A 14414-nucleotide genomic window follows, 5' to 3' on the forward strand; every position below is an offset into this window, starting at 1 on the left:
GAATCTTTGTGCTGATTGTGGAAATGGTTTTTGTGATATTTTCAAGAATTTAGTTTGTGCCATCTGTGATTAGTCTTTTATCCATCTGAAATATCCATCTCTCCAAAGACACTGAGGCAGTTGGACTCTCTGAAACAGCCTTTTTTCCACATCCTCTATTGCAGCCATCCCCTTTGTGCCATTAGATACCAAATATGTTAGACAGCAATTCCCAAAATACACAATCCAGCACAAACTTTGCCCACCTTGGCTGGAAGTAATGGAAATTATAGTCCACTAATTGAGCAAGCTGCGGGAGATTTGAGTTATCTGTATGTAAGGATTTTCAATAAACCTTTAGTTAGCTGACCTTCTGCTCTGTTGTTGATGATAGGATGTTTAACACCAGGTGGTACCAGTCAACTTGTTTATATATATTTACTTTGAAGGCTAGTAAATGAAATTTGTAGACAGGTTAGTTTCGCAAGTTTACTTACGAGTCTGCCTCAGTTCATGCTACAGAAGCATTTGTTAGTCTCAGCTTACTGTAAATCATTCAGCTTTGGCCTCAGTTTTGGCAACCATCTGGCAGTGGGATTGTTAATGACATTCCTTTTATGTGTCAGGAAACTGGAAAATATCAGTGGTTTCTTTTATGTAGAGGTACTGTTGCTGCATCAACAGTTAATGTGGTTTTTAAAATGTAGCTGATAGAGATACTTGCCATGCTCAGTAAAAAGTTTGTGCTACCAGTGAATTAGTTTTGGGGTAGTACACTTGCCATCACATGCCTGTGCTCTAACAAACTGTAAGAGCAAGCAGCTGACATTGATGGGTTATATAAAATCAAAACTGTAAAATTTAACTAGACCAACAGAGGTGCAAAATAAAAGCAGAATGCCCATTTGCTGCCTGATTTTTGATCAAGATATGTCTTTGTGTGTGTCTCCATAAAGAGTAGTGAGTTACTATAAATAAGCCAATGGGGTTTCTGGTAGATATTTTCAAAGATTACAAAACACAATGGATGATAATAGATGTTCAGTAATGCCTTGTGAAAAACAGAAGACTAAATAAGAATTCCTTACACGAACCAGTAAATATATCCGTAAAACTATTTTTCCTTCTCTTTCCCAAACAAAAATTACCGAATAGTACTGTGGAAACATGAAACAGTATGATTTAATGAATTATACACTTGAGCTACCAGCCAAACGAAAGGGCATGCTGGTAGCAGCAGGTTATTCAGTTTTATAGAAGTGATTTTCCAGTGTTTTATTGCAGGCTGGAGAACATGAAACTACAAGCAAAATCTGTTACTATATTTTTTTGTTTTTGTTGTTGCTTCTAACAATGAGTTTTAAGGGCAAAAGTATCCTGTATGACAAGTTCTATTAGTAGTTTAAAATGGATTTTCAAAGATGGAACAAATAGCTTCAATTTTAAGAAATAATAGAGGGGGAAAAGTTGTTGTGAAAGGCAAAGGGAGAAACATGTCATAAGACCACTGGGTGTAAAAAAGTACATGGCAAGATAAAATAAGCAGAAGCATTGAAAATGATGTATCAGAAATACATAACAGACAATAGTGTGTTCGTGGGACCAAATTCCATCGATTCAGGTTTTGTTTTTGTTTTAAATTATGAGCAGGCAGGATTGCAACCAGTAACACAACTGGACTTGGGTAGTGATCTTAGTACCAGACAGATTCTTTGGTTTGTAGTGCTTTACTTCATAAAAGGAATTAAATCCCTTTCTGTTTGTTTTGTTTCTTGTTTTTTCCACTTTGAATAAAAAAACTATTTTTTATGTCTGGACTGCTGCATATCATTGTCTGATCAAACTACATACAGAAGGACTGTATTTCCACAGACTGTCATGATCCAACAAAGCCTGTGGGCAGCCATATTTGAATACTGACATGGAGGTGTCTGTACTAAGTGTCTGTACCATAAAGTGGAGTCTGAACTGTAGCAGACAGCAGTAGCTCTGCTGACCAGACAAAAACAGAAGGCTATGGCTCTTAAATTAACTGTTTATATTGGATCTGCAGAGAATCTTGTCCCTTATCAATCTTGGTTCCATATATAGGAATAGAAGGGCAGGGAACCGTCTATTATCCCCTCTGTTTTAAGCCGCCCGGATTCCCAGTGATTGGGCGGCATATAAATAAATCCTATTAATAATAATAATAATAATAATAATACAGTGGTACCTCGGGATACGAAATACCCAGGTTACGAAATTTCCGGGATACGAAAAAATCCCATAGGAAATAATTGTTCCGGGTTACGAATGTTTTTTCGGGTTACGAAAAAATTTTTGGTGCTTTTCGGCGCTATTTCACACGGAATCGCGGCTTTTCCCCATTAGCGCCTATGGCATTTCGGCTTACGAAGGCTTTTCGGGTTACGAAAGCGGCCGCGGAACGAATTAATTTCGTAACCCGAGGAAGCACTGTAATAATAATAATAATAATTTAGTTTATTTTTGAGTTAGTCAGGGCTGCCTCTTTCTTCCAAAACCCTTTTTAGAATGATGCTTCATTTCTAGGGCATACAACGTTAATCCAGTTTAGAGTGTACATATTGAATTGAATGGAATTTGCTAGTTAGAATTAACTTAAGTGCCATTAATTTCACTGCTCCTGCTTCAGAGCTTGGAAAAATTACTTTTTGGAGCATATCTCCATTTGGGTTGCTTTGGTAACCTTTCCAAATTCTGATGTACTCTGAAATAACACTATCTTTAGATTTGCCCAAAGTGACAGTACAGAGGAACATTACTAAATTTTGTGTCCTCCACCTCTGAATTTCTCTCCTTCTCATGAAAAGAGAGTAGGCAATTTTAACTCTTCTCCCTTCATTATTACCTCTGCCCCCGATTTGAGATGGTCTTTAGAATGTTTGAAAGTTTGTCCTAGCACTTATTTATGCAAAGAATGAGTAATTCACTGGCTATCTAGTGCCTGTAATTTTTTCAGAGAGTGCTGTTTTGTATCCTTTACATCTTCTGCAGGTATGATGGAATCTGAGAATTGAATTCCTTAGAATCTGATAGCACTCTTGCCTAGATCTTTGCCTCTAAACTCTTCAGTTGCTTTTCAAGTCCAGGAGACCCTGTTACTTGCTACCTAATTTTATATTGATAGTTTAGGAACCATTTGTTTTGCTAATGTTCCAATAATAAAATTTCTTGTTTAAATATGCAGCTATAACTTTAGAAACAGTTGAAAAACTTACTCAGACACTTAAGACAGTGAAAAAGCAAAAGTGAAAAGAAATCACCCTCTTGACTTTGGAACTCATAATAGCAACAAATTTAATGAACTGATATACTTTTAAGAGTAATTAGGTTTTGTTGAAATGTAATGCAGTTGTTTTAGTTCTTCTACATCAAAACATTGAATGATTTCTTTTTAGATATAAGAGTATGGCTCTTCTTTCTATTGTTCTAACAAATTTCTATTCTCCTTTTTCCCTAGTGTTTTGTATCCTATCTACGATCTGTCTACTTAATGAAGAACAAAGAAGTGTTTGATGTATTCAAGTTACCCACAGCTGAATTTGCCCTGTAAGTGCTGGTAGCTCTGATAATTAGAACATCTAAAAGTGCTAAAAATCTGGAGATACGTATATATATTTCTGTTACTACTTTTGAACCGCACAAACCAATTGTTACTCAGTGTTTCATGTTAGAAATGCAAACATTTTTTTAAAAATCTGAAGATTATGCAAAGGCATGTCCTACATGTATGTGCATCTCTTTATTAAATGTGTTGAACCATAGACAACATTAGTAGATCAACACATAACTATGGTGTGCTTCTTCACTGATGTGTCTAGGGTCCCCTTGGAAGAAATATAGAGCAGTGGACAAAAAACCCTACTTGTCCAATCATTTATACCTGTGAGATCTATTTGCCTTTTCTGAAGGATATAGATATAAGCTTGATATAGAAAGTGACAGCTTTGGGCAATCTTAGCTTACTGGTTGATGTAAACATTACCATGTATTTGTAGTGTCAGGACATCCATTACATTCTGCTGAAGTATAAACATTTTACTGAATACATAGGCACCAGACGTATAATCTGTCAGTCATATAATCTAGCGGAATTTGTGAGTGTCATTGTAAATACTATACACAGAAAGGAGTAGGGAATTGTTTAGATTATGTGCATCAAGAGCAAGGTGGTCTTGAGTGGCCAAAAGAATTTGCAGTCCTAGAGAAAGCTCTTCCCTGGATTCATAAAGAAAATTTCACTGATTCCTTGCATGTGCTCATCATAATTCTACAAATGGTTCATTGCTCGTTTTGTTTATTCTCTCTGAATAACTGCAAGCAAGGGTAGTTGAAGTAATAATTTTTATATACTGAGCTGTATTTTCTCCAAGTTGCAGGTGAGATGTGTATTTTGAGGCTGAGGTGATGCTGTCACCTACTCATATTTCTGTCTATACCTATATCCTGCCTTTCCTCCAGTTAGGTCTTCAAGTCACTTTCGTTTTTTTTTAAAAAAAAAAAATCCTTACAGGTTTTAAAAAAGTCTTCCCCTGAGCCTAAAATGCCCCGGAGGTGGGAATTACGAAGCATTCATGCCCCTTAGAAGCTACTGGGGGGGGGGGTATATTTGATCCCTGGAGGTCTCTAGGTACCACAAAAACGGCCTGAGGGGCGCATATGGGCCATGTGCTGCACTTTGCCCACCCATGATCTATGTTATTATAGATTCTGGTAGAACTAGCTCTACTGTTTGTCTAATTAGGGTGAAAATATCTAAAACACTAATCATTTTTGTTGCTGCTGCTGTGCTGCTGTGATCTTGTTATCTGGCAGCCTTAAGGGAGCCATTATTACCTCACTCTCAGAACCCATACCTCACCTGCAGTTTGAAAACAATAATTCTAGATGAGGTTTGCTACTATATAGGCAATCGTTGTTTAGTTTAATATGATTGTAGCCATTTTGGGGTTTCTTGACCAGTCCTTGGGGAAACAAGGAATGCCTCTTCCATTTTGGGGACCCTAGCTAAACCAAAACCTGTGTCTCTTTCACTGTAATTACACGCAGCCCACACTTTTCAGAACAAAACAAATCCAACTTATTTAGTAACCTCATCTTTAAAATAATAATAATAATAATAATAATAATAATAATAATAATAATAATAATAATAATAATAATAATATTTTCCAGCCTCTCCCAGATGGATTGAGATGGGATTCCAATATAAATATTACATACAAACACATCAATAAAATACAGTAACAGTGATAATTTCAGTTAAAAACTAACACATTATTAGGTGACAGTGGCAATAAAATTATACAATTATTAAGGAGTGGAGTGATGTTTCTTAGACAAGATCAGGTGGGCAAGCTCACTGGAAGAGATCCGTCTTAAGTTCCTTCTTAAATGCCCCCAAGGAGGTAATAAGACAGATCTCCTCCGGAAGACTATTCCACAGTTTTGGAGCAGCTACAGTAAAAGTTCTTTGGGAAGTCGATACAAGTCTGGTTGACTGATGCTCTAACAGGTTCTTCCCAGTTGTTCTGAGAGTGTGGGGTGGATTATGTAGAGAGAGGTGTTCCCATAAGTAACTCGGTCCCAAGCCATGTAGGGCTCTAAAAGTAATAACCAACCCCATATATTGCGCCTGGAAGCAAATCAGCAGCCAATGAAGACATTTTAACACAGGTGTTATGTGGTCAAACCTGGAAGAACCGGTGACCAGTCTGACTGCCACGTTTGGACCAATTGAAGCTGCTGAACTTGGTATAAGGGTAGCCCCATATAAAGTGTATTACAGAAATTAAGACAAGAGATTACCAGAGCATGTACCACTGCTTCAAGGTCTTTTTGGTCCAGGTAGGGATGCAGCTGGTGTATCAGCTGAAGTTGCTACCAAGCACTCCTGGCTGTCACATCTACTTGAGATGACAACTGTAGGGATGGGTCCAGGGGTACTTCCAAGCTGTGAACTTCGTCCTTTACGGGAAGAGCGACCTTGTCCAGGACTGGTTGACAAATCTCCTTCCCTGGACTTTGTGTACCTATTACTTTTAACCCTGAAGGCCTTTTTCAAAGCCTTTATCAGACCTACTTACTCACAGATAAGCATGCAGTGGGTATTAGCAAAATCTTCATCCAAATTAAGCCCACTAGTTTCATGCCAGCATGTTAATGTGAATCTTTATATTACTATTAATAGATCTGCAGTGAGGCAGAGCATGAAGGTTAGGAGGATTGTAATTACTTTAGCACCCCTTTTTTGTTGAAAGCACATTTGACAAGCATATTGAGGCAGAGGGGTTAAGGAGACTCTGAACTGTCAAGAGGGAAAAATTACTACATTAGAAAGCATTTTCAGTACAACACAGTATGAAAGAAACAATTCCTTTTCAGTAAAGCTGCAACAAGCTATTCATTGCAAATACCTTTTTTTATATAACCAGAGAGGAGATTATACACATGATCATCACCAAATGGTCAGTAAAAAAAATCAATAAAAAAAAATCAGATTGACTACATAATTTGAAAAAGAAGATAGAGAAGCTCTGTTCTTGCAGCCAAAACTAGACCAGGTGTAGACTATCACAGAGTGGGTAAAGATGAAGAAAAACACAAAATCACATTTTAGAAAAAGAACTTAGGGCCAATTAATCTCTCTCTTCTATGGAAAACATATGACTAGGATGAGAAATATGCAAATCTATGGTTGTAAGCATTACTGTGGCTAGCAGTTAGAATATTGGACTGGGATTTAGGAAATCCTGGTTCAAGTCTCCTCTTATCTATTAAATCCCATAGGGGACCAGTCACACACTCCTAGCCTAAACCATGTACTACTACTACTACTACTAATAATAATAATAATAATAATAATTTTTGTTTATATATATCCCGCCTCTCCCTGCGGATCGAGGCAGGAGTACAGCACAATTTTAAATTTACAATTAGTTAAAATACATTCTCATGATATAAAATCTTAAGAACACATCAAAAAAACCTATACAGGTACAATATCAGCATCTAATTTCCCATACATGCTCTGAATGAAGTGCCATCTTAAAGCTGTTATAGCAGATCTGGGGGATAGGCTCGCTGGAAGAGATCCATCTTGAGTGCCTTCTTGAAGGCATCTAAAGTGGTAATAAGATGGATCTCCTCCAGCAAGCCATTCAACAATTTGGCAGCTATAGCAGTAAATGCCCTGTGGGAAGTAGATGTTAGTCTGGTCTTTGGGTGGTCCAATAGATTCTTCCCAGTTGTTCTGAGAATGCAGGGTGGATTGTGTAGGGAGAGGCGTTCCTTCAAGTAATTCGGACCCAAGCCATGTAGGGCTTTAAAAGTAATAACCAACACTTTGTACTGTGCCCGGAAACTAATCGATTTTAAAAAGAGATTTTAGAACTGGTGTTACGTGGTCATGCCCAGGTGTTCCAGTGACCAATCTGGCTGCCGCATTTTGCACCAATTGAAGTTTCTGAACTTGATACAAAGGTAGCTCCATGTAGAGCGTGGTACAGAAGTCAAGATGATTGATTACCAGTGCAAGTACCCTGCTTCAAGGTCCTTTCGGTCCAGGTAGGGAAGCAGTTGGTGTATCAACCGAAGTTGGTACCAGGCACTTCTGGCCATTGCATCTACTTGAGATGATAACTATAGAGATGGATCCAGAAGAACCCCCAAACTGTGAACTTCGTCCTTTAGGGGAAGTGTGACCCCTTCCAGGACTGGTTGACAAAACTCCGTCCCTGGACTTGGGGAACCTATTGCAAGTACCTCCATTTTCTCTGGAAATAGATTTGGATGTCATCAGCGTACTGATAACACCGCACCCCATGTCTCCAGATGATCTCTCCCAACGGTTTCATGTAAATGTTATGGAGTTGTTGTGAAGATAAAGTGAGAAAGAGAAGAGTTCTGTGTGCTCTGTGAATTTCATGGAGGGCAAGAGGGATGTACCGTGCGCTTGCAACATATGTGCACGCTGCACACAGTTTCCAGCATATGCTGGAAATTGTGTCAGAAGAAGTGGTGCCATGCGCTGGAAAGAGTAATGGCATATGTGAGCCCCATTGTCTTTAATGGGGCTTGAGCATACATGGAATTTCCCTTATGCGGGGGGGGGGGGATTGGATCCTCCGCGTAAGGGAAGGGACCACTGTATATGTAAAAAATAAAGAAAATGTAATAACACACAAACAGCAGGGTGAATATTGAGATGGGTGGATTTGGCCCTTTGGCCTGATTCATATGCTTTACAGTGATCCCTACACATTCCCTGGATTTAGTGGTGCAAGAACTCTATGAAAGTGGAAAACCACAAAGAAAAAAAAAACACAATTTTTAAAATTTTAGCGAACACCTCTGTAGGAATCTCTAGGTTCTCCAGTGCAACTCTGGCTCCATTCACATTGCATAAATAATCCAATTTGACTCTGCTTTAGCTGTCTTGGCTCAAAACTCTGGAATTCTTGGAAGTGTAGTTTTGTGAGACATTTAGTCTTCCCTGTCAGAGACCTCTGATGCCACAACAAACTACAGTTACAAGAATGTATAGCAGTGAGCTATGGCAGTTAAAATGGTGTCAAATTGAATTATTTCTGTAGTACGAATGCAGCCTTTGTTGTCAATATCCACCGGATGTTGACCATAGAATCGTTCTGGAGGACTATAAATGCCTCGAGAAGTGTTTTCTCTAGGAATCTCTAGATCCTGCTGTGCAAAAATCTATGGTTTACTGCCGGCAGAGTCACACTGCAGAACCAAGAAATTCCTAGAGAAAACATATTAGTCACATCCTTGAATAATGAAATTTGCAAAAGACAAACCTCAAACGTGAAGCGCCGACTGTACTTCTAGTTTGGTAAACCACAACCTAGCAAGTGAAACCCATGCATTATACTGTACTCGCTTTTTCATTTCATATGGTGGCTGAAGCGTACCATTCCTACATGGATTAACAAGAATACGCCCTTATGCTTCGTTAATGTATGTGCTCTCTGTATCTTTTTCAAGGAAATGCAGACAGCTACACTAATCAGTCTGAGAACTGAGTCATAGTTCTCCAGCAGTTTAGTGTCTGATGAAATGTTTCAGGATTCCTTTCTTAGAAACCTAATTTTGAACTGCTCTCCCTTTTTTATTTGAATTGAGCGTCCTTGTTATTTTCCATCTCCTCCTTACCAAATGACACACACACTTTTAGAAAGCTGGTATAGTTCATGACTATTTACATGATTCTGTCACCAGAAAGAAATGGGAAGCTGTGCTCCATGACTATTGAATTATAAGTTGTCAAGAATGCAAAAAAGCTCAAATGAAGTTTCAGTTTGGCTTTATGATTTAAAAAAGAAGAAATGAATGTATGGCAGTACATTTTGGAAACCATACATACTGCCGGAATTTTAAAAAATCTATCTGATGCTTTATGGCAGTGTACCCCATCTGTGCAGGATTATACATTTTGTGGATTATAAAGCATTGCTTCATGTTAGTTTATAGGAAATGTCTCTACTTTCAGTATCAATTGTATGCCAACTGCAGCCCATTCTAGGTGGAGAGAGAAGTTATCTGAGCTCTGATAATCTAGAGACTAAACTGCTGTTTCTTAAGTGCTTGTTTAGTCCAAAATACAGCTAGTAGAAAAATATAGCCAGAGTAAACATGATGTAGTGGTTTGAGCATTGCACTATGATACCTGGAGAAAAGGGTTTGAATTCCCTCTTGGCCATGAAACCCACTGGATGACCTGGGTAAGTCACACTCAGCCTCAGTGGATGGCAATGGCAACCCCCCTCTGAAGAAACTTGCTACAAAAACCCCATGATAGGCACACAACACCACCATATAGTCAAGAGCAGCAGGAGCTTCCAAAAAGGCCAGGGCAATGAAGAAGGTCCTCTCATTGTCTCCTTACAAAATAAAAAGACAGACTGATTTTTATGCAGTCTGATGGGTAGCATTTAAAACAGAATGTCTGTTCTTATATGCTTCCCTGATTTTTAGCTCCTTAGGTCTTGCGGTGGCCCCTCGTGTAAGGTTTCTCCAAAAAGTCCAGAAGAAAATGCTTGAGAATGAGCCTGAGAAAGAAGGCCCTTTGCAGAGGGCAGAGCAACTAGAAGAAGTTGCACATTTTTCTGTAAGCAATGAAGATATAGAGAAGTGCAGGGCACTCTTCAGTGAAACAGCCGTGTCGAGAGGAGAGGAGATAAAAGAGCTCTCTGGCAGAAAAAGTGGAACCGAGGATGACACATTGTCAGGTCAGTCTGAGACAGAAGAAGAGCCTGTAATGGTCAAGGGTTCAAAAGCTGAATGCTTGCAATTCTTTGAAGAGGATGATGGTGAGGATGGTGATACTAACGACGTTGATGTACTGACTGTAAAACGGTGGAACATCTTTGGCACGGAAGCAGACACTGCAGTATTGGTAAGTTTTTTTAAAAAGCGTTCAAGAGTTTTGTTAATTGTCTGGTTTTTTTTTTTTTTTTGATAGGTATAATTTATATTTCAGAACTGATAGAAGGCAAAGCCCTGGGGATATGAACAGGTGTTCTCACTTGAGAAATGCTGAGAGAGGAAGCTATTGCAGCATCCATGTGTTTCAGGAACACAAGGCCCTTTTCTAATTTACTGTGGGAAGTGATGAGGGCTGTGTCTTTCTGGGGCAGCCCTGCCACACTAGGAAAGATGTGAGAAATTAGTTATTTTATTGGTCATGCCAGCCATTGACAATCTTCTTTTGGCTGGAATCCAGAGGTTGGAAAAGTTACTTTTTTGGATTGCAACTCCAATCTAGGGAATTCTGGGGGTTGTAATGCAAAAATTAACTCTTCTAAGCTCTAGTAGACAGTGCTGTATGAATAACTGGCCTGGGACAGACTGCTTGAAATGGGTGGCCTGCCAGCGGCCTTTTTTTGCCTCAGGGACAGCGTAACACTTGTTAAGTAAGTGCCGTGCAGCAATGTTCGGATGCTGTGTGGCACTTATGTAACAATGGTGGCGCCCATGTATACAGGGCGCTGACATTGTTATGCGGCCCATACATTCTAGGGTTAGGGACTGTGCGGTTGCCACGTGGTCCCTAGCCCTAGAATCGGTGCTGGTACACCGCTTTATGGCAGTATGTACCACACCTGTGTTTGTGTGACTGTTGTGTTTGTAGATACCCAAATGGTGATGTGAATTGAACTGGAGGAAGCTTGTGTGTGGAGGGGAAAATAAATATAATCAGGTTCTTATAAGACCTTTCTCTATAATTCCAGCATAATTATGACATCCCTACTCTGCCCCCTTGCTTTATTTTCCTCATTTCAAATACAGTGGTACCCCGGGATACGAATGCGCCGCCTTACGAAATTTCCGGGTTACGAAAAAAATCCATTTAAAAAAACTGTTCCGGGTTACGAAGGTTTTTTCGGGTTACGAAAAATTTTTTGGTGCTTTTCGGCTCTGTTTCACACGAAATCGCGGCTTTTCCCCATTAGCGCCTATGGGTTTTTCGGCTTGCGAAGTATTTCGGGTTACGAAAGCGGCGGCGGAACGAATTAATTTCGTAACCTGGGGTACCACTGTACAGTACACAGGACACTCTGATATATGTTCTGTGCATATAAAACAAAAAGCCTTCTAAATTCTCTGTGAAAAAGCTGGATGTTGTTATCAGTATAAACTGCGCACTAATACAATTTGTGGCTACTTGTTTATATTGTTTAATTGATTTTGCTTGTGCTAATCATGGACAGGAGCAAAAGACTATCGTATTGAACGGTACTTTAAAGCCAGTCCGACTACCCTTCTACAGGGGTGGAAATTATAGAGTCCCAAGGCCATTCGTATACTTTATGCTTGAATATCCCATTACATTTTTTTTTTTCTGTTTCAGTCAAAACAGGAAATCACTGCTATCACAGTCACTTCCAGTTTTGTTTGATGGGGTTTGTGCAGCTTACAGTAGGCTGGGTGGAGGGCAGATTGCAAATGGTGTACTAATTCCTGGGATAGTAACTTGCTCCCCTCAATAAAAATTGAGAATCTTGGTATTCTCATTGTTACGGTTGAGTGTGTAATCTCCACTGCCCAATTTCCATTTTCTGTCTGTGATTGTTCCTGAGATCCAAGAGCTAGTGCTTGGAGAAAACATTTCCTATTCCCAAAGTCTTGCACTTGGGTGTATTAATTTACAATTGGCCATTTATCTGAAGATCTGCAGACATTGAAATTGATAGACTATTGCATTTTGTTTGCTCAGGGTCTATATTGTGTGGCCTGATTTATTTTAGGGTTTCTGTGTTGGGAGGAGAGCTTTCATACCACTTTGACTCATTTGACTTAACCTGAAGCAATCAATCAGAATGGAGGGTGTAGTTAAGAATTCAGAAGAAGACCAAGGGCCCAAACAGAAAGCCCAAAATAAAGCTGCTTTGGGTCACTTTGGAGGTGTTCTGTTTAAATGATGCACACATCTTAAGATGCCAGAAGTTGTGCCTAAGTCCTAAGGACTGGAGCACAGCTTTGGTGCAGCTTCTGGCCTCTTAAGATGCGTGTATCTTTTAAACAGCATACCTCCAAAGTGACCCGAAGCAGCTTTGTTTTGGCTTGTCTGTTCGGGCCCTAAGACTAGAATGGGCAGCTATGAAAGAACTAGACAAGATCCTGAAATGCAAAGATAGCAGAACTGAACACTCAAGTTAGGATTGTCCATGCCATTGTATTTCCCATCATTATGTGTCAGTGTGGGAGATGGATGGAGAAGAAAGCTGATAGAAAGAAAATCAATTATTAGCTTTCTTCACTTTGGATTATTAAAAAAATATCTTGTTTGTGGGAAAGACATTCCCTGCAAAATGAGATTGCATTGGTTGAAGGAAAAGTCTTGGCATTTCTTTTAGAAGAATATTCCACTGTATGGCCAGCACTAGTTATATCTAACACTTCTGTTTTTAGCTATAAAAACAACAGAGATCAGTTCCATCAGCATGTATCTTTCCAATGTTGACAAATCAGTTAATAAGTTGTCATGTAGGGAACAAGTTGTCTAATTAATTTTCTGGATTTTTAATGTGTGATATCTTTAAAAATAATCTGTGGGAGTTGGACTTGAAATTAACAGTATACTGGCCAATGTTTTAAAAGCTTGCTGAGAAAAGGATCTGCTGACTTAAGACAGGTGGAAAAACAGGTGTCTTGAGGCCCAGGTGCCACATGATGGGATGAGCTCTCATCACTAGTCCCAGTTTCTGCCAACCTAGCACTTCAAAAGCATTCAAATGCAAGTAGATAAATGGGTACCACTTCAGTGGGAAGGTAAACAGCATTCTGTGCAGTCATGCTGGCCACATGATCACAGAGTAGTCTCTGACAACTCTGGCTCTTTGGTTTAGTAGCAGAAATGAGCACCGCCCTCTATGGTCGAGCATGACTTAACAACCTTGTCAATGGGGAATACCTTTACCTTTATGTGATAACTTTTTAGATACAGCAGGAATAGAATTTTTAGTGGCAGTAGGCAGCACAAATGGGCAGTGCCTCAGGTTTTGGTCAAAGAGTCAATAACATTTAGTTTAGAAATGTATAAGGCTTGTTTTGTTGTGCAAGATGTCTTCTGAATGGGCGCAGATTTTGATAGGCTTTGATGCTTGTCATTACCGCAGAGTAATGCCTCTTCCTTGATTTGAAGAAGTGTTGGAATCTTTATATAATGCTTATCTCTGGAGAAGATTACTCTGTTTCTGAAGCACAATGATATTTCAAGAATACCTTTTCCTCTCCAGCTTCAGGCTGGAATCTTTAGACTTAATTCCAGTTGGTAGCCCCCACTATGGTAGGACCATTAAATCTGTTAGATTTATGTAAGTGCTGACTTCCCATTCAACACATGAGACTGGCTGGCAAGTGGGTTTAGGGCCTAATCTTTCCAACTCTATGCAGCTGATCACTTGTCTTTACAGTAATAATTATGTACATTCAGTGTCCACAGACAGATCTTTTTCCCCCTTGAAAATCTAGGAAATAATGTTCCTAGGAATTGCTTATATCAGTTCTATATTTGAAAAGGCTTCTCTTCTATGTGGGTATGTCTCAAGGACTATCCAGCTAAATCACAGTGCTTCACTGACTTCATTTTCATATAATAAGGGGAATGTGATTACTTATACTGTACTGTCCAAGTCCATCACAAATTGGAGTTTATAAAAGGTATGTGACTTTCTGAGAAGTACTTCTCTGTGTTATTGGATGTCGATTTTATGTAAGCTGACAGCTAAGGTTAGAATGCATATGGAGAGAGACAGTTCAGATAAAATGAACTATTTTATTAGCAGAGCCTCAGCCAGGCTTTCACATTTTTTTGAATTTCTGTCTACCCATTTCCTCCTCCTTGTTATATCCTTTGTCCCTGGTTGTTATTTTTTTCCCTATGGGAGGGG

The 14414-nt window shown here is 39.2% G+C and overlaps 1 protein-coding gene across 1 annotated transcript in view; it reads left to right on the top strand.

Moving 5' to 3' along the window:
• Positions 1-14414, top strand: part of DDX10 (DEAD-box helicase 10) — a 244807-nt gene that overhangs the window by 62488 nt on the left and 167905 nt on the right. The window contains 2 exon segments of the mRNA XM_042457038.1: positions 3464-3552; positions 9997-10417. Coding sequence (XP_042312972.1) covers positions 3464-3552; positions 9997-10417 — 510 coding nt within the window.

The sequence above is a fragment of the Sceloporus undulatus genome, chromosome 3 (assembly GCF_019175285.1).
Source record: "Sceloporus undulatus isolate JIND9_A2432 ecotype Alabama chromosome 3, SceUnd_v1.1, whole genome shotgun sequence".
NCBI classification, from domain to species: domain Eukaryota; kingdom Metazoa; phylum Chordata; class Lepidosauria; order Squamata; family Phrynosomatidae; genus Sceloporus; species Sceloporus undulatus.